The sequence below is a fragment of the Rana temporaria genome, chromosome 4 (genome assembly GCF_905171775.1).
Source record: "Rana temporaria chromosome 4, aRanTem1.1, whole genome shotgun sequence".
Lineage (NCBI taxonomy): Eukaryota > Metazoa > Chordata > Amphibia > Anura > Ranidae > Rana > Rana temporaria.
This window is the reverse complement of record NC_053492.1, coordinates 390985110-391011531: the sequence shown is the minus strand read 5'-3', so window position 1 is coordinate 391011531 and position 26422 is coordinate 390985110. Positions and strand designations below refer to the sequence as shown.

At 46.3% G+C, this 26422-nt stretch overlaps 1 protein-coding gene across 2 annotated transcripts in view; it reads right to left on the bottom strand.

Moving 5' to 3' along the window:
* PUS10 (pseudouridine synthase 10) overlaps positions 1 to 26309 on the bottom strand; it is a 124407-nt gene extending 98098 nt beyond the window's left edge. The window contains exons 1-4 of one of the 2 annotated variants that reach the window (XM_040351140.1): positions 26085 to 26309; positions 12659 to 12794; positions 10773 to 10988; positions 8461 to 8547 (exon numbers count right to left, since the gene is read on the bottom strand). In XM_040351140.1, the coding sequence (XP_040207074.1) occupies positions 8461 to 8547; positions 10773 to 10988; positions 12659 to 12784 (429 nt within the window). In that variant the 5' untranslated portion in view covers positions 12785 to 12794; positions 26085 to 26309. The remainder of the gene's footprint in view (positions 1 to 8460; positions 8548 to 10772; positions 10989 to 12658; positions 12795 to 26084) is intronic. The other variant, XM_040351142.1, reaches the window with a different exon arrangement.
* Positions 26310 to 26422: the final 113 nt, after the last annotated feature.

Here is a 26422-nt window from a genome sequence, read left to right as displayed (position 1 = left end):
GGTAAGGATCCTCAATAGGTTCCCCATCTTCAGTCAGTGTCTTGGATAGCAGGTGGTATAGTGCGATCTGAACTCACCCATAGCCCCCAGTTTTTTGCGGGCTCATAGTTACAAAAGTAATAAAAATACATATATTTTTACCTGCAAAAAGATGTGCATGTATTCTTTTCTTTTACAAAAGGTGAACTATCCTTTAACCACTTGCCGACAGATTTTTCATTTTAAGATGTGCCAAATATTTTCAATTGGCGAAAAGGTCTGGACTGCAGGCAGGCCAGTTAAGCACCCGGCTTCTTCTACTATGAAGCCATACTGTTGTCATGGATGCAGTATGCGGTTTAGCATTGTCCAGCTGAAATATGCAAGGCCTTCCCTGAAAAAGACCTCATCTGGATGGGAGCATATGCTGCTTTAAATCCTGGAAATATCTTTCAGAAATAATGGTGCATTTTCAGATGTGCAAGCTGCCCACTTCCTTAGGCACTAATGCGCCCCCCATACCATAAGACAGTGGTCGAATGATGATTTGCCAGGGTCACCGAATCCTGGTCTGTTCCTGAAGCCTGCATCGCTCTTCCAGCTTTTTTAGAGCCTGCCAAGCAGGGCTGTTCCTGGAACCCATGGCCACCCACTCAGCCTCTTTGCAGCCGCCCATTCAGTTCATGGCATGGCTTGGGGGCAGATACTAGAGGTCAGCTTCCTGATTTTGGCATAGGTGTCACTGCTACGAGATGCCACAAAGTCAGAGACAAAGTGAGTAACACTACCTGTGATTATAGTTGCCATTAAAAGTCCTCACTACAGTTCTCAGATCAGCAGATGACTTTGATCAAGAGCACCTATGTTGGCTCCTCAGAACTCTCCCCAGCACTGCCAGTGATCCCACCCCACCTCCAGCACTGCCACTCATCCCATTCCCCCCCACCAAGGAGTAAGAGAAGGAATACAAATGGAGAATACATGGAAGGGAGAGGAAAAGAGGGGGAGGAACAAAGAAAAAAGGGAGAGAAAGAATAAGAGAAATAACAAGAAAGATAGCTAGAGAGAGGGATGGGGGGGGGGGGGGACAAGAAATTAGGATACAGACAGATAAAAGGGAAAAAAGGAGAACATCCTAAAATGAACCATAAGGGGTTTTAATACTGTACGAGTGGAAGGGGCACAAATTACTTGTCTTGCCTTGAGTGCCGACAACCCACGCTACAAAAATAAATTTTACTGTTAGGGGTCCCCACAACTTGGGAAATTTTATCAAGGGGTCACGCCACAAGAATGGTTGAGAACCACTGCCATAAGAGATGCAGGCTTTTGAACTGAGCACTGATAACAAGCTTCTCCTCTTTAGTCCAGAGGATGTGTCACCCACAGTTGTCAAAAAGAATGTCAATTTTGATTTGTCTGACCACACAATAGCTTTTCACTTTGCAACAGACCATTTTAAATGAGCTTTGGCCCAGAGAAGACAGTAGCATTTCTAGATAATGTTCAGATATGGCTTCCTTGCATGATAGAGCTGTACCTTGCATTTTTTAACAGCACAGTGAATGGTGTTCACAGTGATTTTTGGAAGGATTCCTGTGTCCAAGCAGTGATGACTATCACAGAATCATACCTGTTTTAATGCACTGCCATCTAAGGGCATCCAAAACTTTAGACTTGTCACTAGGGCACAGAGATTTCTCCAGGTTCTCAAAAAATGTCGATCATTTTTAGATGCAGCTTTTCACAGATTGGTGAATTTCTGCCCATCTTTACGTCCAAGACAATCTGACTCTCTTTTTTGATACCCAATCATAGGTTAATGACCTGTTGACAATTAACCTAATTATTTCCAAAATGTTCTTCCATCTTTCTCGTTAGTACCACTTACTTTGCCAGCCTTTTGTTGCCGTGTCTTAACTTTTTTGAGACGTGCTGCTGCTAATGATTTTCAAAGTTACCTTTTTTTTTTTCTAAAATGGTAAATTTTCTCAGTTTAAAACACTTGATATGTTGTCTATTTTCTATTGTGAATAAAAAGGCAAATCATTCAGTTTTTTTTTTAGATTTTACACAGCGTCCCAAGTTTTTGGGAATTGGGATTGTACAAAAGGAATGTAAGGCACCATCCAGATTTTGCTGAAAAATATATTCTTGGTGGCCCTCAGCAATCCAGTGGAGTACAGGCCTAGCCATAGGCCTTGTACACACGATCAGTCCAAACAGATGAAAACGGACCGAAGTTCAGTTTCATCGGTCCAAACCGACGTGTGTACGCCCCATCGGTCTGTAGTCCTTCAGTCCAGAAACAAGAGAACTTGCTTTAAAATTGGACCGATGGACGCCTGACAGATCGGTCAAAACCGATGGTTAGTACACAAAGGCATCGTTTCCAAACCCGGGCATGCTCAGAATCAAGTCATGAAAGCATTGAACTTCATTTTTTTCAGCGCGTCGTTGTGTTTTACGTCACTGCGTTGGACTCGATCTGTTTTTGAACTGATGGTGTGTAGGCACATCAGACCATCAGTCAGCTTCATCGGTGAACCGATGAAACTTAACTTCAGTCCGTTTTCATCGGTTTGGACTGATCGTGTGTACAGGGCCATAGAGTGCGTGGGTCTCATCTAGGGCTCCTCCAAAAGGTGTCTGTTTTTTATATATTATATACATGTTCCCACTGAAAGCAATTATATTTTAACCTATCTGAAAGGGGGGAATTCTTCCAAATGATCACAAGAAGAAAAGCGCACTTCCCAATGACCATCACAATAATGCATCATGAGTTGTAGATATTTACTTCAAGGGTTCCTCCATGTTCAAAAAGTTGAGAAAGCCTGCTCTAGTTGGAACAAAATGAGTCTGGGACTTTTATTCTGAAAATACTCTGAAGAGTTAAGCCCCATACACACTATCAGTTTTTCTGCAGGTTTTTGTCTTCAGGTTTACCAAAACCATCTAATATGAGGTCAAACTTTAATGCCCCGTACACACGATGGGTTCGTCTGATGAAAACAAACCGATGGATTTTTTCATCAGATATCCGATGAAGCTGACTTTCATCAGTCTTGCCTACACACCATCGGTTAAAAATCCAATCGTGTCCAACGCGGTGACGTAAAACACAACGATGTGCAGAGAAAAATGAAGTTCAATGCTTCCGAGCATGCGTCGACTTGATTCTGAGAATGCATGGATTTTTGACCGATGGATTTCCCCACAGACTATCTTTTTTTTCCTATCGTTTTTTTAACCATACACAAATTTTAAAAAACAGGTTCTATTTTTTTCACTGATGGGGAAAAAAAACTGATGGGGCCCACACACGATCGGTTCCTCCGATGAAAACGGTCCATGGGTCAGTTTTCATCAGACGAACCGATCGTGTGTACAGGGCATTAGAGTTTCAATTCATATGCAATCAGGTAGGCCCTTGCCCTACATGGTTTTGGTAAACCTGAAGACAAAAACCTGCAGGAAAACTGATAGTGTGTATGGGGCTTCAGAGTAACACGGTTAAGATCTTGGGAGTGAAGCTAAAGGTATTTAGGCAAATGGCTTTAATGAAGGGGTGGAAAGAATACTTAAGAAAACTTCATTAAAAGAGAACGCATCTAAACATCGAAAGTCTGCCCCTGAAATGTCAAATATGAACATGTTGCTTGTGTATGAGCTCCCTCTGCTGGCGAATGTAATGCCACTCATAGTAAAGGGAAAAATGAATTGAAAGGAATATTATGCAGATTGTTACTTTTGATCCAAATGTCAAAATGCTAGTTAACTTTCCCACCAGGCAAAAGAAAGTAGCAAGAAAAATCTGATATCTTCAGTACATTTTGAGTCCAGAGGAAAATCAAGACTGCCAGGCAGTTAACATTTTCAACAGGGTAGGTCAGCAAAGGCAGCCTACAGCTCTAAAGGGATGGAAATATGGGAGATATATAGAACGATACATACCAATGCATGCTACCTACCATCCCTACTCCATACATATCAGGTTCAATGATTAGATTGGCAATAGCTTGATAAACATATCTGGGAACAGTCATTTATAACATCTTCTTCCCATAATGTTATGTTAGCTCAATAAAACGTATTATCATCTTCTGTGTTTTCAACCAACCTAGGGTGCAACAGCAACAATGTTTCCAACGTATCTATTAGGGCTGCAACTAACGATTATTTTCATAATCGATTAGTTGGCCGATTATTGTTTCGATTAATCGGATTAAAGAAACAAAAATTGAATTTTTAAATTTTTTTGGGCCAATTTCTTGTTGGACAGATTACAAAACATAAATTGCCGCAAAAACAAAATTACATGCTTTTCTGCAGCTTCTCTATTGAAGTATCTTGAACCAAAAAAAACGAAATAGCACTGTTTTGCGTTAAAAACTCCTTGCCCTTTCCAAATACGCAGCAGCTGAAAAAAAATCATGGATGTGAACGTGTCCCATAGGTGACGTGCATAGCACGAAACATATGTCGGCGGCTCTGATCTGGTCACATCTACCCCAGCTGATCCCGGCATTTGTCAAGCGAGTCTCCCCGCAGGACCACCAGCCACAAGGTGCTGAGCAGTGGTCCTTTCTGAGGAATTGACACGCACACAGTCCCAGTGTCGGGCAGGCACTTTTTCAAGTAAGAGGCCAAACAGCTGTATGATTTTAATGTCTTTTAATTAAACGGTATCACGCTATTGGGTTCCCATTTTTTTTTATGGTTTGAACATACACCGCACATGATATTGGAGTCCTGGTTACAGTCCATGCCGCAGAGTGTGCAGGCACTTATCCTGCCAAGCGTACATGACCCACTTTTTCACTTAACCACTTCATTACTGGGCTCTTAAACCCCCTTCGTGCCCAGACTAATTTTCAGCTTTCAGCGCTGACACATTTTGAATGACGATTGCATGGTCATACAACACTGTACCCAAATTATATTTTTAGATTTTTTTTCCCACAAATAGAGCTTTCTTTTGGTGGTATTTGATTACCTCTGCGATTTAAATTTTTTGCGCTATAAACATAAAAAAACTGAAAATTTGGAAAAAAAACACAATATTTTTTACTTTTTGTTATAATAATATCCCAATTTAAAAAAAAAAAAATAATTACCCTCGGTTTAGGCCGATAAGTATTCTTCTACATTATTTTGGTAAAAAAAAAAAAAAAATCACAATAAGCGTATATTGATTGGTTTGCGCAAAAGTTATAGCGCCTACAAAATAAGGGATAATTTATGTTTTTTTTTTTTTTTTACTAGTAGGCGGCGATTTACGATTTTTTTTGTCAGGCCTGCGATATTGCGGCGGACGTATCGGACACAATTTTGGGACCATTCACATTTATACAGCAATCAGTGCTATAAAAATGCACTAATTACTGTATAAATGTGACTGGCAGTGAAGGGGTTAACACTAGGGGGTGAGGAAGGGGTTAAATGTTTTCCCTGGGTGTGTTCTTACTGTGTGGGGGGAGGGGACTGACTGGGGGAGGTGACCGATGCTGTGTCCCTATGTAAAGGGACACAGAACGGTCTCCTCTCTCCCTGACAGCACGTGGAGCTCTGTGTTTACACACAGAGCTCCACGTCTCTGCTGTGTCACCGACGATCGCGGGTGTCTGGCGGACATCACGGCCGCCAGGCACACGCATCGGCTCCCGAGCAATGCGTCGGGCACGTTGTTTCCCCGCTGCGCACCCGGGGAATGGAAAACAGGGACGTCCACCCGGCACTTGAGCCGCTCTGTGGACGTCTTTCGTCCATAGCGCGGATCCCAAGTGGTTAAGGGGTCCATGTGTTGTGGTAAGCACATTATTATTCCAGAGCACTTCAGGTGTAAATGAATAGATGGTGAAGGCTGTTATTTCCACCTGGGATTGAGATCACATGATAAGAATAATCGTTATGTGTTGTTTCATCAAGAATTGAATGCTGGACTCTTTATTCTTAACTCTTTTATATTGGGACTTTTTATTGAATTCACTTTTTTTGCTGGTATCACTACCCAATTTATTTTGGATTCATTGCATTCACAAGTGCACCAATTACTGGTTCCTGACAGGGACCGCAGCGCCCTCTTTCTTTCATTTATATCACAAGTGTCCCATAGGAAACCATGTAAATGAACTGTAGTGTGTTTCTGCAAAAAGCACCAAAAAACAGAGGCGTGAACCCAGGACCGAGATGTTTAGGCCCCAGTGGCCGGAGGAATTCAAGACGTCATATGACGTCCTGTTGGATTTTCAGAGCCACCGTGAAGCCGTCATTTGACAATGGCCCGGGGCTCAGGTGGTTAAACTGTAACTGTCAACAGGGCTTGACTCATCCTGAATAAAGTGCTACAGTTTTTTATGTATATTGTAGGGATGCACCGATATATCGGCCGAAAATAGTTGTTTTGGGGAAATGCCGAAACAACTTAAAAATTGCCGATAATGACTAGTGGTACAACGCGGGATTGCAGAGCGGTAAAACACACATTGAAATTGTCTCCGCTCTGCTCGCACACAGCTCCGCCTGCTCCTAACCACACTGTGATAGACAGAATGCGGGTCTAATGCGGAGATGTGTTCCGTCTATCACAGCGTGGTGTTAGGAGGAGGCAGGGCTGTGTGCAAGCAGCGTGGAGACAGTTTCAACATACGGGCGGCGAGTTGCTTTCCTTTCTAGCATAACATGTTTGCAGCCATCCGTCCTCCCCTCTCCCCCCACATACATCCCTCGGCTGGCTGCCCCAATTAACCACTACAGTCCCCAAAATCCCTGTGGAAATTTGAACTTTAACCGCTTGCCGACCAACCACCGCAGTTTTACGGCGGCAGGTCGGCTGCGCAAAATCACGTAATTTTGCATTTCAGCCACTAGGGACATGCACGCCCCCTGCTCGCCCCTGGTGCCACGAACGTGTCCGGCGGGGGCGATCACCGCTGGGCACCCGCGATCGCTTGTTACAGAGCGAGAACCGGGAGCTGTGTGTGTAAACACACAGCTCCCGGTCCTGTCAGGGTGAGAAATGACTGTTCGTCTGTTCATACAATGTATGAACAGCGATCTGTCATTTCCCCTAGTCAGTCCCACCCCCCCTTCAGTTAGAACACACCTAGGGAACATAATTAACCCCTTCCTCGTTGGGAGCAATGCAAAGATAAACGTATCCTTCAACTTTGGCTTAGCATTTCAACTTGTAATGCCCCATGGTGCCACTGGGTGTCTCTACCTGTCTCCCGCTCGCCCAGTCTCGGTTCACAGGCCGCTCCGTCGAATTGCTAAGCCAAAGTTGAAGGATAAGTTTATCTTTGCAAAGCTCCCAACGATCAATGTCCCTCTTTCCTCCACATTTTCCCTCATGTTGATCGCGTAGTACTAAGCCTTTAAACACATCAAAAGGGCATGGCTACAACTGCGTGACCAGGAAGTATTGTGAGCGAGGAGTGCGTTCCACCGCCTTGAGACCTGTATCCAGGAAGGATTTTCTTCAGCGCTGTGTGGGCATCATCAAGCGCGGATTCCGGGTATTGTACTACAGCGGTGATCACACACTACCTTACATGTTCATTATCAAGTGGCTTTAATGTACGCAGATCAGAAGCGGGGTACTCTGTATGAGGGGTTAATTCATTAAAGCAGTATTGCACTATTTTGGTGTTTTTTGTGTTTTATATGAACCAACATTGGGAATTAACCCCTGCTGCCTTCTGAGATGGTGACGGAGTTCTGAGTGAAAAATAATTGATTTTCAAGGCTTGTTTTATTCATCCTTCTGGTGAGTGTGAACCCCAGAAGGGACGAGTGCCACTGTTGGTGAAGATTTGAAGTTGGTGAAGGGTGCACTACCCACTTAAGCCTAGAAGCACTTACAACTTTAGGACTATTTTTGCCACGTCATCATTTTATTTATTTGATGTGAAGCTGGACACTTATGCAACATCAGCGCCGTTTACCAATAGATCCTTTATTGTGTTCTTAATATTGGGGTGTGTATATATATATATATATATATATATATATATATATATATATATATATATATATATATATATATATAATATACACACACACACACACACACACACACACACACACACACATACAATCAACTTCATGTAGAAACCATTAAAGTAAAGAATTATATGTGATTTGCCCCAACATTTTCTTATTGACCCCTAGCAAGAGGAACATTTAAAGCCGATTGGTTGCCAAGGAAGAAATACAGAAAGTACTACAGTTAGACTGTTCATACAAGAAGTCTACTGGGTATTAGCCATGCATCATATATCAATATTTGTTCTGTTCTAAGCAACCAGAAGATTTTGTCTTTAGCAGGTTAGAATAATGTGATGGGTTACTATTTGTGACACCTTCACTTTCTCATCCTCCAGGTCAAAGCCAGGTTCATTATGGCTAAAACTTGGTCATGGGAGCCTAAAGCAGCACCTAATGGAAGACACAATGGGAAAGCAAAATATACTTTACCTCTCTCACCAAGAGCTGTGCTGGCAAAGACACTGAGAAAACAAAGTCTTTGAACTCATATCCCGCAGACTGGACTTTATGAAAGGTCTGATGTAAAGAAAAAAAGAAGAAAAAAAATCTAAAATTATTTTTATTATTTTGGAAAAGGCAACACAATCAGAACATGCGTGACTGGACATTTTCCATTTGTGCTTCAGTAAGGCCCCTTTCACATTGAGGAGTTTTTCAGGCGGTAAAGCGCTAAAAATAGCGCTGCTATCCCGCCTGAAAAACTCCTGCACTGCAGACTCAATGTGAAAGCCCGAGGGCTTTCACACTGAGGCGATGCGCTGGCGGGAGACAAAAAAATCTCCTGTCAGCAGCATCTTTGGAGCGGTGAGAGGAGCGGCGTGTATACCGCTCCTTCACCGCTCCTTCCCATTGAAAACAATGGGAACCGCGGCAATACCGCCCGCAATGCGCCTCTATAGAGGCGCATTGCGGGCGATATTAACTCTTTATCGGCCGCTAGCGGGGGTTAATACCGCACCGCTAGCGGCTGATACCCGCGGCAATTCCGGCGGTATAGCGCCGCTATATTTAGCGGCGTTATACCGCAACCGCAGCTCCTGCCTCAGTCTGAAAGGGGCCTTAGGGGTCAATGTATAAAAGTTCTCTGAATGAATCCGACACACAGTCACACCGCTCCAAAGAAATTGATCATATTTTGTTCTAAAACTAGGTCATGTGACCGTAAGAGTCATCTAGTGACCAAAACCAATTTTTCCTGATTGAGGTATTTCAAAACAAATGTTCTACCATTTAGAAGGGAAATTGAAGGGAAAGGTAAGTGAACCAACAATGCACTAGCTTAAGGAACCCATTTAAAAAATAAAAAACAAACCTTTACAACCCCCTTTAAAAATAGATAAGCACGTTCTTTTAAGATTATTTATCGTAAACCAAATAAATCAAGAAGAAAAGAGAGCTAGATAATAGGCCACCTAAGGTGTTTGACCATATACTTTTAGTAACAAAAAATCCCCAACTAGACCTGCTGCATTTCGCGGAATATCTTATGACAATACTTTTTACGTTTTGCAAGAGTTCTACTCCTGCCTGCGCTTTGGTCTGGCAATAACCCTCTCACCACCAAGCGATGCATCTGAAAGTGAAAGACCAAGGCCATGGTGACACTTGTGTAGGAAGGGAGGTGGGTTGTTTTATGGGTAGGCAGTGCTGTGATCATATTGTTGTTGATAATGCCATAAGAATGGTAAAGAAAATATAAAGGTATACGAGATCAGTGCTCTACAAAATATACAGATGTGCTACACTATGACCAGGGCTGTGGAGTCGGAGTCGAGGAGTCGGAGTCGGGGGAAATTTTGGGTACCTGGAGTCGGAGTCGGCAAACAATGCACCGACTCCGACTCCTACTAAATTTAGATTGGAATTAAAAAAAAAAAAAGAAAAGCAAGTTTAAATGTCCCAATTCACAAACAGTTATAATTAATGACTTCTCTACTGTAAGAATAAAGACCAATGCATGCAGTGCCTCACGTAACCGCAAAACAAACACGTTAAGTGACCGTGAAGAAGCATGCTTTTCATGTGCTTCACTATATGGCACGCAACGCACAATTAGGAGCTGCAATACTTATACTTTCCATAGTGTTGTGTTCTGCTTTTACAGGGAACGCAGCGTCCATGTGTAACCTAGCCTCTCACTGATAGGGGATTAAATAAATATGTTTTTTGCAGGACTAGAGAGTGAGACACTTGTATAAGTGAAGGGAATGGAGGGCCAATAGTTCAAGACTGAAGCTGTAAACCATTGGAAAAACTGCTGTCATTAAGCTAAGGCTATAAAAACTTGTAAACTCCGATTGTTAGCTTAAACTTTAAACATGACTATGGGATTCTCCTAGGAAAATCATTTTTTAGAATAAAAAACATTGTTTTCATTGTGTTTGTCTTTTGCTTAAACTGTGCAATACAGTAGACTGTTGGCTTCCCAGCCAGTAGTCCTGTGGTAGGTTGCGTTTCTTTCCCTCAAGGAATGTATAAAATACATTTGCATATTAATACAGAGGAGTCGGAGTCGGAAGTACATAAAACTGAGGAGTCGGAGTCGGAACATTTATCTACCGACTCCACAGCCCTGACTATGACACATCAACAAAATTTTACAGCAACCTTTAACAAAAGCGACTTTTCATAAATACCCAACAGTTCTACAACAAAAGTTCTGCAGTTTGAAATCAAGGTAGAACTTGTGTGATAAAACCCAAGTATCAATCATTATACCCCCCACCCTCAGTGTAAATTACCTTCTTGACAAACTCGGCATCACTGAGGTGTTGCAGAATCCCCAAACACAAATTACAGGTTTTCGGAGCCCCAGAGGTCTCTGCGCTCTGCGCTTCTTCAGCAGGACACCCATCAGAGTCATCTAGTCTAGCTTTCTTATTTGGTGGAGCCTTGTCACCGTCAGCTTCACCTTCATCTCCGGGAGTCAAGAACTTCCGCAGCTCTTCCATCAGATCCTGAAACACAGCAAATTTTTCTCTTTGTTTTATTTGGTTTAATTTGTGTACTGACCTTACTTGCTTTATATACTGTAAGTGCCTGAATAGACCATAATAACAATTAGATCACGCTTTGTAATTTTTGTCATAACAATTCGGCATCAGAAAGACACAGCGCATATGTAAGGACAATAGAAATAAAAAGTATAAAGAGAAAATCTGATTTAAAAAAAAATATTATTATTTTTTCATTACTTATTGGTTTCATTATTCACTGGGTTCACAGGTTTACGACAGCATTTTTTTAGCACTGTGCATTATTTATGTAAATTAACCACTTAAGACCCGGACCTTTAGGCAGCTAAAGGACCTGGCCAGTTTTTGCAATTCGGCACTGCGTTGCTTTAACTGACAATTGCGCGGTCGTGCGACGTGGCTCCCAAACAAAATTGGCATCCTTTTTTTTCCCCACAAATAGAGCTTTCTTTCGGTGGTATTTGATCAAAAATTATAAACAAAAATATAGCGACAATTTTGAAAAAAAAATACAATATTTTTTACTTTTTGCTATAATAAATATCCCCCAAAAATATATATAAAAAAAAATGTTTTCCTCAGTTTAGGCCGATATGTATTCTTCTACCTATTTTTGGTAAAAAAAACAAAAAAACGCAATAAGCGTTTATCGGTTTGGGTTATAGCGTTTACAAAATAGGGGATAGTTTTATTTCATTTTTATAATTTTTTTTTTTTTTTTACTACTAATGGCGGCGATCAGCGATTTTTTTCGTGACTGCGACATTATGGCAGATACTTCAGACAATTTTGACACATTTTTGGAACCATTGTCATTTTCACAGCAAAAAATGCACTGTGAAAATGACAATTGCAGTTTGGGAGTTAACCACAAGGGGGCGCTGAAGGGGTTAAGTGTGACCTCATTTGTGTTTCTAACTGTAGGGGGGTGGGGCTGGACGTGTGACTTCATTGATTGTGTTTCCCTATAAAAGGGAACACACGATCAATGACGGCGCCACAGTGAAGAACGGGGAAGCTGTGTTTACACACAGCTCTTCCCGTTCTTCAGCTCCGGGGACCGATCGCGGGACTCCTGCAGCGATCGAGTCCGCGGGTCCCACGGTCACAGAGCTTTGGACCGGGTCGCGCACCCACGGCTGGGCACTTAAAGAGGACGTACCTGTACGTGCTTGTGCCCAGCCGTGCCATTCTGCCGACGTATATGTGCAGGAGGCGGTCCTTAAGATGTTAAAGCAGATCAAACAGCTTTTTCTTTTTAAATACTGCCAATTCCCTTCGAATGCATGAATTTAAGCAGAATTGTGTTCAAATACAAGAGGCACTGTTTGGCAAGAATGTTTACCAGAGCCCAGAGCCCATAATGAGTTTCAAGCACCGATCTACTTCCAGATAGTGTCCTAATCCTGCTTGCTCCAAATTTACAACATACTCTTAGATCGTAAGCTTTAATGAGCAGGGCCCTCCGATTTCTCTTGTACCAAATTGTAACGTAACTGCGCTGTCTGCCTTTATTTTGTAAAGTGCTGCGCAAACTGTTGGTGCTATATAAATCCTGTATAATAATAATATTTTTACATTTTATTATTTCTTTTTTAAAGATCCTCTATTCACTTCCATTTTATCATGTGTGCTTGATAAAATGGAGATACCTTGTATGGAAGACGGTAAGGAGTTGGGAAGCCCACACAGCATAATCGAAGGACACATCTTGGACAGGTCCCCGAGGAGAACAAGATTTCAGCAACTGTCCGATATTTCTCTTCTATCAGAAGCATGCTGCAACACCTGAAAAACACAATAAACATTAAATGATCAGGTTCTTACATAGCGTAACAGAGAAACATAAAAATACTAATATCTCACACAATAGTACACAGCCTATAGGGCATGGGTGCTCAACCTGTGGCTCTCCAGCTGTTGCGGAACTACAATTCCCATGAGGCATTGCAAGCCGCTGACAGGTACAAGCATGTCTCCCAAAGGCTGAGGCATTATGGGAATTGTAGTTTTGCAACAGCTGGAGAGCCACAGGTTGAGCACCCATGCTATAGGGGATAAGGTCATCCCAGGACATTGCTAGCTATTTTGTGACTACTCCAGGAAGAGTCTAATTCACTAGCACAGCCCCCCTCCCCTTTGCATGCCATAGCCCTCTCCTCTTCTGGGGGGGGGGGGGGGTGTAATCACTGTGTGTGCCTATCTCTTTCGCTCCTCTCTTCACCTCCCTGCATACATTTACACTAGATAGATAGATAGATAGATAGATAGATAGATAGATAGATGAGCTGCATGATTCTGTTTAAAATGAGAATCACGGGGGCGTGGCTTGGCTATGGAGGAGTGAGGACGTGCATCGCCTCAGCTCCTCGTACACCGCGGCTTATTTCACAGCACGGAGGGGCGAATCGCTCCCCAATTAGCACCGAAGATGTCACAGGGACGGCGGGCACTCTCCCAGCAGACAAGAGCGGACGGGACCCGGCAGGAGCAGCTGGAGGCCTTCTTCGGCGGAGCGCGGGGACCAGGCCCGGAAGCCTCCAAGATGGCGCCGACACCTAAAGCTGCTAAGGCATCCAAGGCGTCGCAGAAGGCCGCGCTACAGCTCCAGCAGCAACAACATGCAGCGGACTCCCAGATCCCTTCTCCGGAGTTGGTGAGTGACACGGCTCCCCCTCTCTCCCCGGGATCCTTCACCTCCCACGGACAGGGCCCTGACATGGCGGATGTACTGAGCGATGGGGATTTGAAGCGCCATATCTGGTCTCTCCCCACACGTGCTGACCTAGAAAAGTTTACTGCCAGGGTGGAGAAGGCCTTTACCGCAGACATAGCACAATTGAAGGCGGATACCAACCACCTAGGGGCCAGAATGGAGGCAGTAGAACAGAGACTGGATGAGGCCCTGCCAGCAATCTCTATGCTACAGGACAGGTGCAGTGCCCAAGATCAGAAAATCGAAGCACTACTCTGCCAGCTCGACGATTTTGAAAATCGCAGCAGGAGGGCCAATATCCGCATACGCGGCCTGCCAGAGGCGACTGCTCCCAGAGACATTATCCCTACATTGGAGGACATATTCAGAGAGATTCTGGGTCTGCCTGCAACAGCAGTCATCGAGATTGATCGTGCCCACAGGGCCCTTAGGCCCCCCTCTCAAGATCCGGACAATCCCAGGGATGTAATCTGCAAGCTTCATAAATACACCCTGAAAGACAGAATTATGCAGAAGATGCGTGGGAAGCAACATTTCGATTTTGACGGGGCCAAGCTTTCCCTTTACCAGGATATCTCGCGGCGAACTCTCATGCAGCGCAGAGCCCTTCGCCCGCTGCTTGAAGCTGTACAAAAAGCAGGACTGACCTACCGCTGGGGTTTCCCTTTCTACCTCCAAGCATCTAAGGATGGCCGACAGGCCACGCTGCGCAACAAGGATGATCTCCCGCATTTTCTGGACACCCTGGGACTGGAACCAGTGGACTTTCCTGACTGGAGGGGGCTATCCGAACACCCCCAACTGCAACTTCCTCAACCGTGGATGTCGGTCAATCGCAGGAGTCGCAGACGCGACCGTAGACGCCCCTCGGCCAGCTCCCCTCGGGGTCCGGACCCCCAGGGGCACTGAGTGGACAGGTCCTACCTATCCCCTGTTTCTTTTTGCCAATCCCCAGTGACTGACCACACTCCCCCCCCAGCCCTCACCCATTGCTGCCTGTGCAGCCCCCTCTAAGCCCAGACTCTGCGGGGGTGTTTTGTTATGTTTTGAGGGGGGGGTTACAGCCATGGCTACGCAGTGTGTCTTAGTTGACCTGCAGGGTCAAGGACTAATGTCAAGAACTACTGTCGATGCTGATGGCTGGCTCCGGGCCTCTTAACCCTGGCTCTGACAGATGGACTTTAGCTGAGGTCTGGGCCCAGCAAGGACCTATCACATCGGAGGGTCCCCCTGACATCCAAGCCCGAGTGTGCCCACTTTCGTAGCTTAACTCTGAGTCGTTATGTTTATTTTTCGTTAACAGCTCTGCTCCTGTTTTCCGTTTGTTTTTTTTTTTTTTTTTTTTTTTTTTTTTTTTTTTTTTTATTCTCTTTTTTTTTTTTTTTTTTTTTTTTTTTGAACCCCGCTGAGCTGATTTCCTCTCCTAAATTGAATGTTTGAAGTTTACTAGGCGGTGGTGTGCGGGGACTGACCCTCGCGTCCTGCCCTCTCATGTTGGTCCACGTTCCCCCTGTAGGCCATACCTTATTAGGTATATTTTCCCTTTGGGAAATGGGAATGAGTCTTGGGGACCCCTCCCTTGGAGGGTTGACCCCGGGGCCCATCCCCTTGGTGTTTAGATGGGGGGCTTTTACCCCCCTACTATTGTATGTTTTGTTTATCTGTCCCTCCGTTACTAACTGTCTCTCTCTCTCCCCCTTCTATTCCTTCTCTCTTGACTGCTTCCCTCTCACAGGAACGGCCTCCGACTCCACCCCCCGCGCTGCATCCACCCCAGAGATGGAATTTCTCTCCACGAACGGACCCCCCGATGGCGTCACTTAAGGTACTCACATATAATGTCCGAGGTCTTTGCTCCCCATGTAAACGTAGTAAACTGTGGTGGGAATTGAAGAGGTCTGGGGCACAGGTAGTCCTTTTGCAAGAGACGCATTTTACCTCCCGATCTCTGCCCAAACTCCCGACTCATTTGTATAACCAGTGGTTCCTGAGTAACTCCCCGGACACTAAATCTAAAGGCACGGCTATTGCCATACACAAATCCTGCCCCTTTCAGGTTGCTGAAAGCAAAATAGACCCTCTGGGACGGTTTGTTTTCTTAAAGGGCTCGGTTATGGGTCAGAGGCTTACCGTGGCTACGATCTACGCCCCTAACTCGGGTCAACTTTCATTCCTTGACAACACCCTAGATTCCCTGGCGGACTTTCGGGAAGGGGCCCTGGTCCTGGGGGGCGACTTTAATGTTAGTCCTGACCCACAGCTTGACACTTCCCGTAACCGTCCCTCCCATTCGCACGTTTTCCTTCGTCACTTTCGTCGATCCCTTCAGACCCACCGCTTGTTTGACAGTTGGCGTGTATTGCACCCTTCCGACAGAGACTACAGTTACTACTCAAAGGTCCACGACGTCTATACTCGTATAGACCTCATCTGTGTAGACCACTTAGCCCTGGAGGTACTACAGGCCTCATCCATTGGGAATCTTACCATATCCGACCATGCCCCGGTGTCGACCACGCTGGCCCTGCGGCCGGACGCCCGTCGGGCTTGGTCGTGGCGGCTAAACGAGTCCTTACTGGACGATGAGGTAGTTGTCTCGAAGGTGACAGATGTCTTGACTCACTACTTCCGAGAAAACACCACGGAGGGAGTGAGTAAAGGTATGGTGTGGGAGGGTCACAAGGCGGTAGTGAGGGGTGAACTGATATCCCAGGGCTCTAGACTAAAGAAGGCCCGACAGGTAGACTTTAACAGGGTCCTAGAGGCCCTTCAAAGGGCTGAACTTAGACATAAGCATACCGGCGACCCAGAGGCATTGAGGGAACTGACTGATACGAGAGAATTATTTCTCCGTCTACTAGACCGCCAGGCGCGCAAACAACTGCGCTATATGTCACACAAATATTACGAGCACGGAAACAAATGTGGCCGCATGTTGGCCAGAGCACTCAGGAAGAAACGTGCGCAAATGCTGGTGCACAAGCTGTGCCTCCCCTCTGGGTTACTGGCGGTTAGGTCCTCCCAGATAGCCTCTGGGTTCCGAGATTATTATGCGGCCCTGTATGACTTGGGTTCGACGCGCCCCCCTGGGGTTAGTGACACGAGACTCAATGACATCCATAGCTACCTTAAGGCGTCTGGCCTGCCCTCGCTGACGGACGATCAGGCCACCCAATTAGAATCCCCTATCACCCTCGCTGAGATAGAAGCTACGGTGAAGTCCCTGCCCAGTGGCAAAAGCCCTGGCCCTGATGGGTTCACTAAAGCTTACTATAGGCAATTCCTGCCTCTGCTGTCTGGAACGATGTGTGAATATTTCAACTCCATAGCAGCAGGAAATGCCATCCCTAGTGAGGCGTTGCTAGCTCACATATCGGTCATCCACAAAGACGGAAAGGACCCGACTCAGCCCCAAAGTTACAGACCAATATCCCTCCTAAATGTGGATGTCAAAATCTTAGCAAAGATTCTCGCCACCAGACTAAAACATCTGATCCCGTTGATTGTCCATCCTGACCAGACGGGGTTTGTGGCGGGCCGTGAGGCCCGAGACAACTCTGTCAGAGCAACACACCTCATTCACTGGGCGCGCACCTCCGCTGACTCCTCCCCGTATCTCATTCTCTCCACAGACGCGGAGAAAGCTTTTGACCGGGTGGATTGGAGCTATCTTCAGGCTGTCCTTGAAACTATGGGTCTTCGGGCACACATGCTGTCTTGGATTATGGCGTTGTACTCGGACCCATACGCTCAAGTCAAGGTCAACGGACTCCTTTCCCACAGATTCCCGATAAGAAATGGCACGAGACAGGGGTGTCCGTTGTCACCTATCCTGTTTGCCCTGGTGTTGGAGCCTTTCTTACGCACCGTCCGGGCGAATGTCGATATTAGAGGGCTGAAGGTGGGCCACACGGAGCACAAGCTCTCAGCTTATGCTGACGACGTGCTGTTTCACTTGACGGAGCCCCTGATCTCGTTGCCAAATCTGATGAGGGAACTCACCCACTTCGGGTCCCTTTCAAATTTTAAAATCAATTATTCGAAGTCTGAAATACTCCCTATCCAGATATCATCCTCACTGGCAGACCGCTTACGGACAGCCTTCCCGTTTTCTTGGGCCAAGTCCTCCCTGAAATACCTAGGTGTCCGGTTGACGGATAGATATGATACCCTTTATGCAGCCAACTTCCCCCCCTTGTTAGCTACAGTGAAAAATGACTTGGCCTCCTGGACTAAGACGGCCTTTACATGGCTGGGGAGGTTGGCTGTAGTGAAGATGAATATCTTACCACGCATCCTGTTCTACATGCAGATGTTGCCTATGTCCCTTCCCCGGGGTTTTTTCACTCAGGTGTCTAGCCTGATATCTAAATTTATTTGGAACAACCGGAAGCCGAGAATCGCGCTCCGGGTGCTCACACGCCCGAGGGAGGTGGGGGGCTTAGGTCTCCCTGACATCCAGAGATACCACAGGGCAATTGTCCTCCAGAGGATACTTAACTGGCGCTTTCACGCAGCCTCTAAGATCTGGGTCTCCCTGGAAAAGTGTATGGCGGGTAGGAACCTATCTTATGCCCCGTGGCTGTCCCGGGGGGATAGAGGACTGTCGGACTCTGCCTCCCCGCTGACGGTTCAGACCTTGAGGACATGGGACCGGCTCAACGCTCGGTTGGCGCTGGCCCCTCCTGTGTCCCCTTTGGCCCCGTTAGGCGGCTTTCTGTGGTTTCCACCGGGGGAGCAGGCGGGTTTTTTCGGGCCATGGGTGGATGATAGTAACGCTAGCTGCGGTAAGCTCCTGCAAGACGGTAAGCTTTTGCCCCTAGAGACACTTAGAGGACGGCACGGGTCCTTTCCCATGGACTTTTGGCGCTACCGACAGCTTCACCACTTTTTTGCGACCCAAGGGGACCCAATCAGGGACACCTCTACGCTCAAGGCCTTCGAGCGCCTCTTTATTGAAGAGGAGCCGATCCCACACATGATATCTGAACTCTACCGCTTGCTTAGCTTTGCGTCCCCCCTACAGAAGCCCACTTTTGTCCGGATATGGGAGCGAGACTTAGAAACGACTTTCACCCCTAACCAGCTGGCACAATTGTACCAATTCACCCGTTCTAGCTCCATTGACTCTAAGACACAGGAAACAAACTATAAACTGCTGTCCCGCTGGTACCGGGTACCTGCGGACTTGGCTAGGATCTACCCTTCCGCGTCTGACCGATGCTGGAGAGGATGCGGCCATAGGGGTACACTCCTGCACATCTGGTGGGATTGCCCAGTGATCAGACCTTTCTGGTTGGACGTACAGTCCCAGATTAAGGAAATTCTGGACCTGGACATCCCGTTCTCTCCGACCCACTTTCTGTTGCACATTCCTCCCATGCCGGCGAGCCGGTATAAACGAAGCCTGCTGCCCCATCTTTTAAACGCAGCGAAACGGCTGCTCCCAATATACTGGAAGCGCCCGCAGGTTCCCAGCAGGGAGGAATGGATTCGCAAGGTGGGTGAGATACGGGAGGCGGAGGACTGGATCGCCACTTGCAGGAATACCCGAGAGCGCTACTCTAGCACCTGGTCGGCCTGGACGACGTACTTCCTGGACCCGGGACTTGTCCCCTCCAGTTTGGATGTGGCGCTGTTAGAGTTAGCAGACCCCTCCCTTAAGCAAAGACCTCGGGCCCAATAGCCCGTAACTCTGCCCTAGGTGGAGCCGCCTCAGATCCTTTGGGTGTCTTTTTCTTTACGGTTGCTCTCACTGCGAGATGGTGGTGACCAGTGGCGCGGGGGAGGAGCTGGATGTCTGACCTCAGGTACGTTCCTTCTGTTCCTAGTTCCTCTCTATCTCCCTTTCTCTTCTCCTACTTTCCCCACTCCCCCCCTTTTTTTTTCTCCTCTTGTCTTTCTCTCTCTAACCTTCTCCGCTTCTCCCACTGGGACCTACAGACACTGTGCTGATACTGGGGACCCGGGTGGTTGGTGTTCTGGGGGAGGGGGTGGGTGCTGGGGGCCCTGGCTGGTTGAGCGGACTCGGCGGCCTGCGTCTGGGGGGGCAGCCTGGCCCCTTTGAGGGCTTGGCACTTGTTTTGTCACCCCGGGACGGGCCTGTCGATTGATGCGGGGTCGGTGGGGGCTGATGCGGGGGGGAAGGTAAGATGGAGGTCCTAGGTGGCCCCCCTTCTCCCCCGGGCACACCCGGCCGGCCTATCCCGTTAACTTGCACGAAATGTTTAGCCTCACTTGCTGTCTGTCTGACTGGCTAGATTGGCCCCTGGTCGCCCTGCCCCTCCTACGGGTACCGAGGTGCCCCCCCCCTTTTTTTTTTTTTTTTCTTCACAACCTAATATGATGTTTGAGATGTGCTGCCCATGTGCCTTGGGCCTATGTCTTGTGAGTATTATATAGGGGGGAGGTCTCTGCTTTCGACCCGCTGCCTGGCCCTACGTCCCCCCTGTGATGCACCCATAAGTAGTGGGCCCCCAATGGGATTAGTTGCTTCCTCTTTCTCTTCCCCCAAAGGCTACCTTGTCTTTCCTTAAATGTTATGTTGAAAAACTGTATATTGATGGCTTCTTGTTCGATGTGAGATGTCTTTTCTTTTACAACAACTGTTGTGATGTATCGCTATGCCATCCTCAAATAAAGATTTTACAAAAAAAAAAAAAAATGAGAATCACAATTCTTATGCTTAGACTAAAGATCACGATTCTCAAAAACTGAATGCCAGAACCCCCCCAAATAAATAAACAAACCTGTGATTTATCTGAAAATATGAATATATAAAAAACAGACCAGTGATATGTCTATAATGTTAAAGACCATAGAACTCCTATGAAAAAAGCAGAATCAAACTTTGATTCTGCTTTTTTCATAGGAGTTATATGGTCTTTAACATTATAGACATATCACTGGTCTGTTTTTTATACACCAGAAGCAGTACCGCCAGCAACCATTGGGTGGTGCATGGATACACACAGTTGTACAGAACTGTGAGAAAGATTAATACATCAGAAGCAGTATCGCCGGCAACCACTGGGTGGCGCATGGATACACACTACAGTTGTACAGATCTGCAAGAGAAGCCCAGGCATCCATCCAGCGGCACAGGCTGCTGGCGTTGGTTCCGATATCGGCGCCATTTGCGTTCCACGCTGGTTACGTGGAACCGGCCGTGAAACAGAAGAATCGCGGGTCATCCCGCGGGGAGAATCGAGATCGCGATTCTCTCCACGATTAATCGAGATCGCGATTCTCTCCACAATTAATCGTGCAGCTCTAATAGATAGATAGAGGAAATGTCCAGGGGAATATTTAGGTGTGACAGCTCTGAGTCTGTGTCAGGGCTGGGCTCAGCCCTTCCTTCTCTGTGCTGGCAGCTCAGCTGTCAGCCAATTGCCAGCCCCCATCTCTCCACAGTGGTCTACCTGTTGATGATTCTGCTTGTCAGCTATGCCTACTTAAAGCCTTCCAGTTCATTTGCCCTTTCCCAACATTACAAGAGACTTTCTCCTGCATTCCTGTTGAAGACCTGCTTGACTGACATTCCCTCTGGCTACAGATCCTGCTTGCTGTACTACTACCTTTATCGCTGGCTCTTGGACATTGGCTTGGCTGACTACCCGATCCGGTTACTGAACTCGGGCTATGTTTTGACTACACTTACTCTGTTTACCTATTTATTTTTATTATTAAACAAGTGTGATTTAACTGTACTTCTGTCTCTGTCCGATTCATGGTTTCTGACAGTCTGCGAAGACTAATGACATCACATCCAAGATGGCAGCACCCCGCAGAAGTGTTGGGGCTTTGAATGTCTACCCAAAGGAAACATTTACCAGGTAGATAACATACATAAATGACATTAAATGCACGTACAAAGCTTATACAAATATTGTCAAAATCAACTGTCTGGTGGCAAATGTCATGACAGATACCGTATTTATCGGCGTATACCGCGCACTTTTTTGCCCTGAAAATCAGGGCAAAATCGTGGGTGCGCGGTATACGCCGATACCCGCGCCAAGTTTTGAATACTGCGCCGACATATACCGAGCGCAGTACACTCTGGTATAGTCGGGCAGTCTTGGCTCCTTCCGCGCTCACGTCCTGGACGTACAGGACGTCAGCGCGAGAGTTGCCGAGCATTGCCGACAATACACGAGTGTACTGCGCTCTGTATATGTCGGCGCAGTATTCAAACTCGGCGCGGGAAACGAGCGGGGAGGACGCGAGGCCGCCGCAGAAGGATGCCGGACCCGACGAAGAGGACACCCGAAGCCGCAGAAGGACGCCGGACCCGACGATGGACGCCGCGCAAGACACCAAAACTAAGTACAAAAAAAAAAATTTTTCCACAGGATTCGGGGCAACTTTAGGGGTGCGCGGTATACGCGGGAGCATGGTATACCGCGATAAATACGGTAGAGGCTGCTCCTGGTCACCGAGGACTTAGCTTGACTGCCAGAGACCTAGCATTTTCAAAGGGGGAAAAAAATCACATTGATAGCTTTCAAGTTTCTTTTACGATCTTGTTTTTTTCAAAAAGAAAACAAAAACATTTTCATACAAAGTGAATTCAAATGCAAAACTTTCTATTTCGTTTTGGATACAATGGAGCGGGATTAGAACACGTCAGCTTTTTATTGCTCTCTGTGTCCCCATTAGTTAGGTTTACCCCATTTGTCCTGTTCACTGTTGTCAACAAGAGAAATCCCAAATTTTGGATCGTCACCAGAACAGGACTAGAAGGGGAATGTTTCATTGGGGACACCAGTTCTGGTGACAACCAGGGATTCTTTCACTTTGGAAGGATTTAATCTCACTTATTTTTTTGGCTATTGGGACATGAAGTGAAAGGGGTTGTAAAGGTTTGTTTTTTATTTTCTAAATTGGTTCCTTTAAGCTAGTGCATTGTTGGTTCACTTACCTTTTCCTTCGATTTGCCTTCTAAATGTTTTTTTTTCTTTGTCTGAATTTCTCACTTCCTGTTTCTCCTCAGTAAGCTGTTCTGGATGACTAACCCCCAGCCAGATGATGGGGGCAAGCTTACTGAGGAGAAACAGAAAGTGAGAAATTCAGACAAAGAAAAAAAACATTTAGAAGGGAAATCAAAGGAAAAGGTAAGTGAACCAACAATGCACTAGCTTAAGGGAACCTATTTAGAAAATAAAAACAAACCTTTACAACCCCTTGAAGGGAAATCGTAGTAAAATGTAAAAAAAACACAACCTGACAGGGGTTATAGGTCTCCCTTTTCTGTCTATAATGGAAAAAAAAAAACGTTTAACTTCAGTAACTAAGGCTGGCCATACATTATACATTTCCTTAAGGCTCCTTTTACACTGCCGTGACTTAAAAGTTGCACGATTTTGCCGCCTGCGCTATAGCCGAAAGGCGGCTACAGCGTGGGCTTACATTGCCGGGAAGGCGCAAAAGGACTTCCTCCCATTCTCATGCTGCATGCTCTGTAAACGCCAAGTGCCTGGGACTCGGCTAATCACAGATCGGGCAAAGGGCCAATAACAGTGTGCCCTTTACCATGTGACCAGCTGGCAGCCAATGAAATGAAGCCGGTTATCGTCTTTTTTTCCCCCTTCATGCTGTCAGCATGAAGAGAAGAAGAAAGCCATTAACTGGCTTTTGTTAGAGGGACATCAGTCCCACACAGTGCAGATCAGTGCCGCTATTCAGTGCTGCCAATCAGTGCCCTGCAGTACTGCTTATCAGTGCCCACCAGTGACATCCATCAGTGCCCATCAGTACGAGGGTTTGACAAATTTGCTTGGAATCTAGGAGCCAGCTAAAAAAAGTTAGGAGCCAGAAAATGCACCCCGTCCCGACGAGCTTGCGCGCAGAAGCGAACACATATGTGAGCAACGCCTGCATATGTAAATGGTGTTCAAACCACACATGTGAGGTATCGCCGCGATTGGTAGAGCGAGAGCAATAATTCTAGCCCTAGACCCCCTCTGTAACTCAAAACATGCAACCTGTAGATTTTTTTAAACGTCGCCTATGAAGATTTTAAAGGGTAAAAGTTTGTCGGCATTCCACGAGCGGACGCAATTTTGAAGCGCGACATGTTGGGTATGAATTTACTCGGCGTAACATTATCTTTCATAATATTAAAAAAAATGGGGATAACTTTACTGTTGTCTTATTTTTTAATTAAAAAAAGTGTAATTTTTTCCCAAAAAAGTGTGCTTGCAAGACCGCTGCGCAAATACGGCGTGACAGAGAGCATTGCAACGATCGCCATTTTATTCTCTAGGGTGTTAGGATAAAAAATATATATAATGTTTGGGGGGTTCTAATTAGAGGGAATAAGATGGCAGTGAAAAATGACATTAGAATTGCTGTTTAACTTGTAACGCTTAACTTGTAATACCAATGGCCACCACCAGATGGCGCCAGCTTACACATCTGGTGGTAATAACTTGTAATACCAACGGCTCACCACGAGATGGCGCCAGCTCACCTTCCAAGCCAAGTCGCCAGGACGCCATTTCTAGTCGCCATGGCGACCTGGCACCCGGGATTTGTCGAGCCCTGTGCTAATCAGTGCCGCCAATCAGTATCACCTATCAGTTTCCGCCTCATCAGTGCAGCCTATAAGGAGAAAAATTACCCGTTTGTAAAATGTTATTACAAAATATGAAAACGTTGCTTTTTTTTCTAAATTTTCAGTCTTTCTTTCTTTGTTCAGCAAAAAACTGAAAAGCCCGGTGATGATTAATTTGTATGGAAAAAATAAAATGATAAACTGTCATATGAGTACAGTGTTGCAGAAGGGGAAGGGATCGCCGCTCCAGGTGGATGTGTGGAAATGGCACTCTGCTCAAGGCGGAAGCATCAGGGGCAGACTAAGCATATAGCAATCAGAAGGGGGAAGGTCTGGACAGCCGCACTCCAATAAAAATCCCTTTTTGTGCAAAAGAACAAAAAGTACAAACCACAGCAGGGTATAGGATAAAAAAGCTGACGCGTTTCACACTCGCAACAGTACTTAGTCATAGCTATTGTACAGTGTTGCAGAGTACGAATTTGTCATTAAAAGTGCGACAGCGCTGAAAGCTGGCCTGGGCAGGAAGGGGGTAAAAGTGCCCGTAAGCAAGTCGTTAAAGCAGAGGTCCTGCAAAAAAAAAAAATATTAAAAGCCAGCAGCTACAAATACTGCAGCTGCTGACTTTTATTAAATGGACACTTACCTGTCCTGGAGTCCAGCGATGTCGGCTACCGCTCGTCTCTCGGCTGCCCCCCGCCGCCATCCTCGGTGAGGGAAATCGGGAAGTGAAGCGTTGCGGCTTCACTGCCTGGTTGCCCACTGCGCATGCGCAAATAGCGCGTCGCGCACTCACTGGTCCCCCCTATCTCCTGGGAGCAGTGTGTTTCCCAGAAGACAGCTGGGGGGGGGGGCTGACGTGAAGGGGCGTGACTCTCACGGGAGTCAATACCCGGTGCATTGCCATGAATTGCGATTTGCCATGAAATGTGATGGTCCGCCTCCATCACATCCTATTGGCTCACTCCTGTCACGTGACATAGTTAAACGTCATCAGTCTCAGCTAGGCTATCATAGGGAGAGAATCTCCTCTCCCTGTGATAGCTGAACCTGCACGGAGCTGCTGCTATATGAGGCAGGAGAAAGCCCCTCAGGCTGTGTGTCCAAGTATATACATCATGCACAGCCTGTAACTGGGAGCAGGCAGTGCAGTAGTGTTGGGCTTGTGGTGTAACATATTACATATACTGTTAGGAAGGAGAAGCCAGTGTAACATGGAGCAGCCTCCCATCTGCCTGCCCCCCTCTCCTCTCTCTTAGCCCTTTGAAGAACTGCACGGGGGTTGACCTCCCTGGGTGCGCGAGTAAACTAAATTTAGTACTGTGCATACAGGTCTACGCTAACAGCTCCGTGCAGGTTCAGCTATCACAGGGAGAGGAGATCCTCTCCCTATGATAGCCTAGCTGAGACTGTCACGTGACAGGAGTGAGCCAATAGGATGTGATGGAGGCGGACCATCACATTTCATGGCAAATCACATTTCATGGCAATGCACCGGAAGTGGTGCAAATACCTGTATTATACAGGTATCTGCACCCCCCCCCCCTCTCCCTGAAAGGTACCAAATGTGACACCGGAGGGGGGGGGGGGTCTCGAAAAGCGGAAGTTCAGTTTTTGGGTGGAACTCCGCTTTAAGGGTTGGCAACCCTGTATGTAAACGCTGCTACTATCATCACATGTGGTGGAATAACAATGGATTGGTGTCATGTCCAGCACTGCATTCCATATGTATTATTGCAGACAAGACAGACCCTCCTTCTATAGAGGGAGATACAAATACAGGAACATGATGCTCCTCTATTACCTGCTCAGTGGTCACTCGGTGGCCCCCAGCTGATGTACAGAGTGAGAAGGGAAGAAGTGTGAGCCCAATCACTGTATACAGACCACCATGTCACAGGAAAGTCCCAATATCTTCAATCCCTGAACACACAAATGACCACACATCACATGGACCCAAACACGCGTGCTTCCTGTTTCGGGGGAAGAATTAGGAGAACGGACAAGTAACTTCTTTGCCGAGCATAAGACCATACTAATCGCATACTGATGTCATAAAGAAGGCCGGGCACACCTCTATTTAGCGGAGGCAAACAAACACCGCTTTGCGGGATTGATTAAACATGCTTAAATCATTAATAT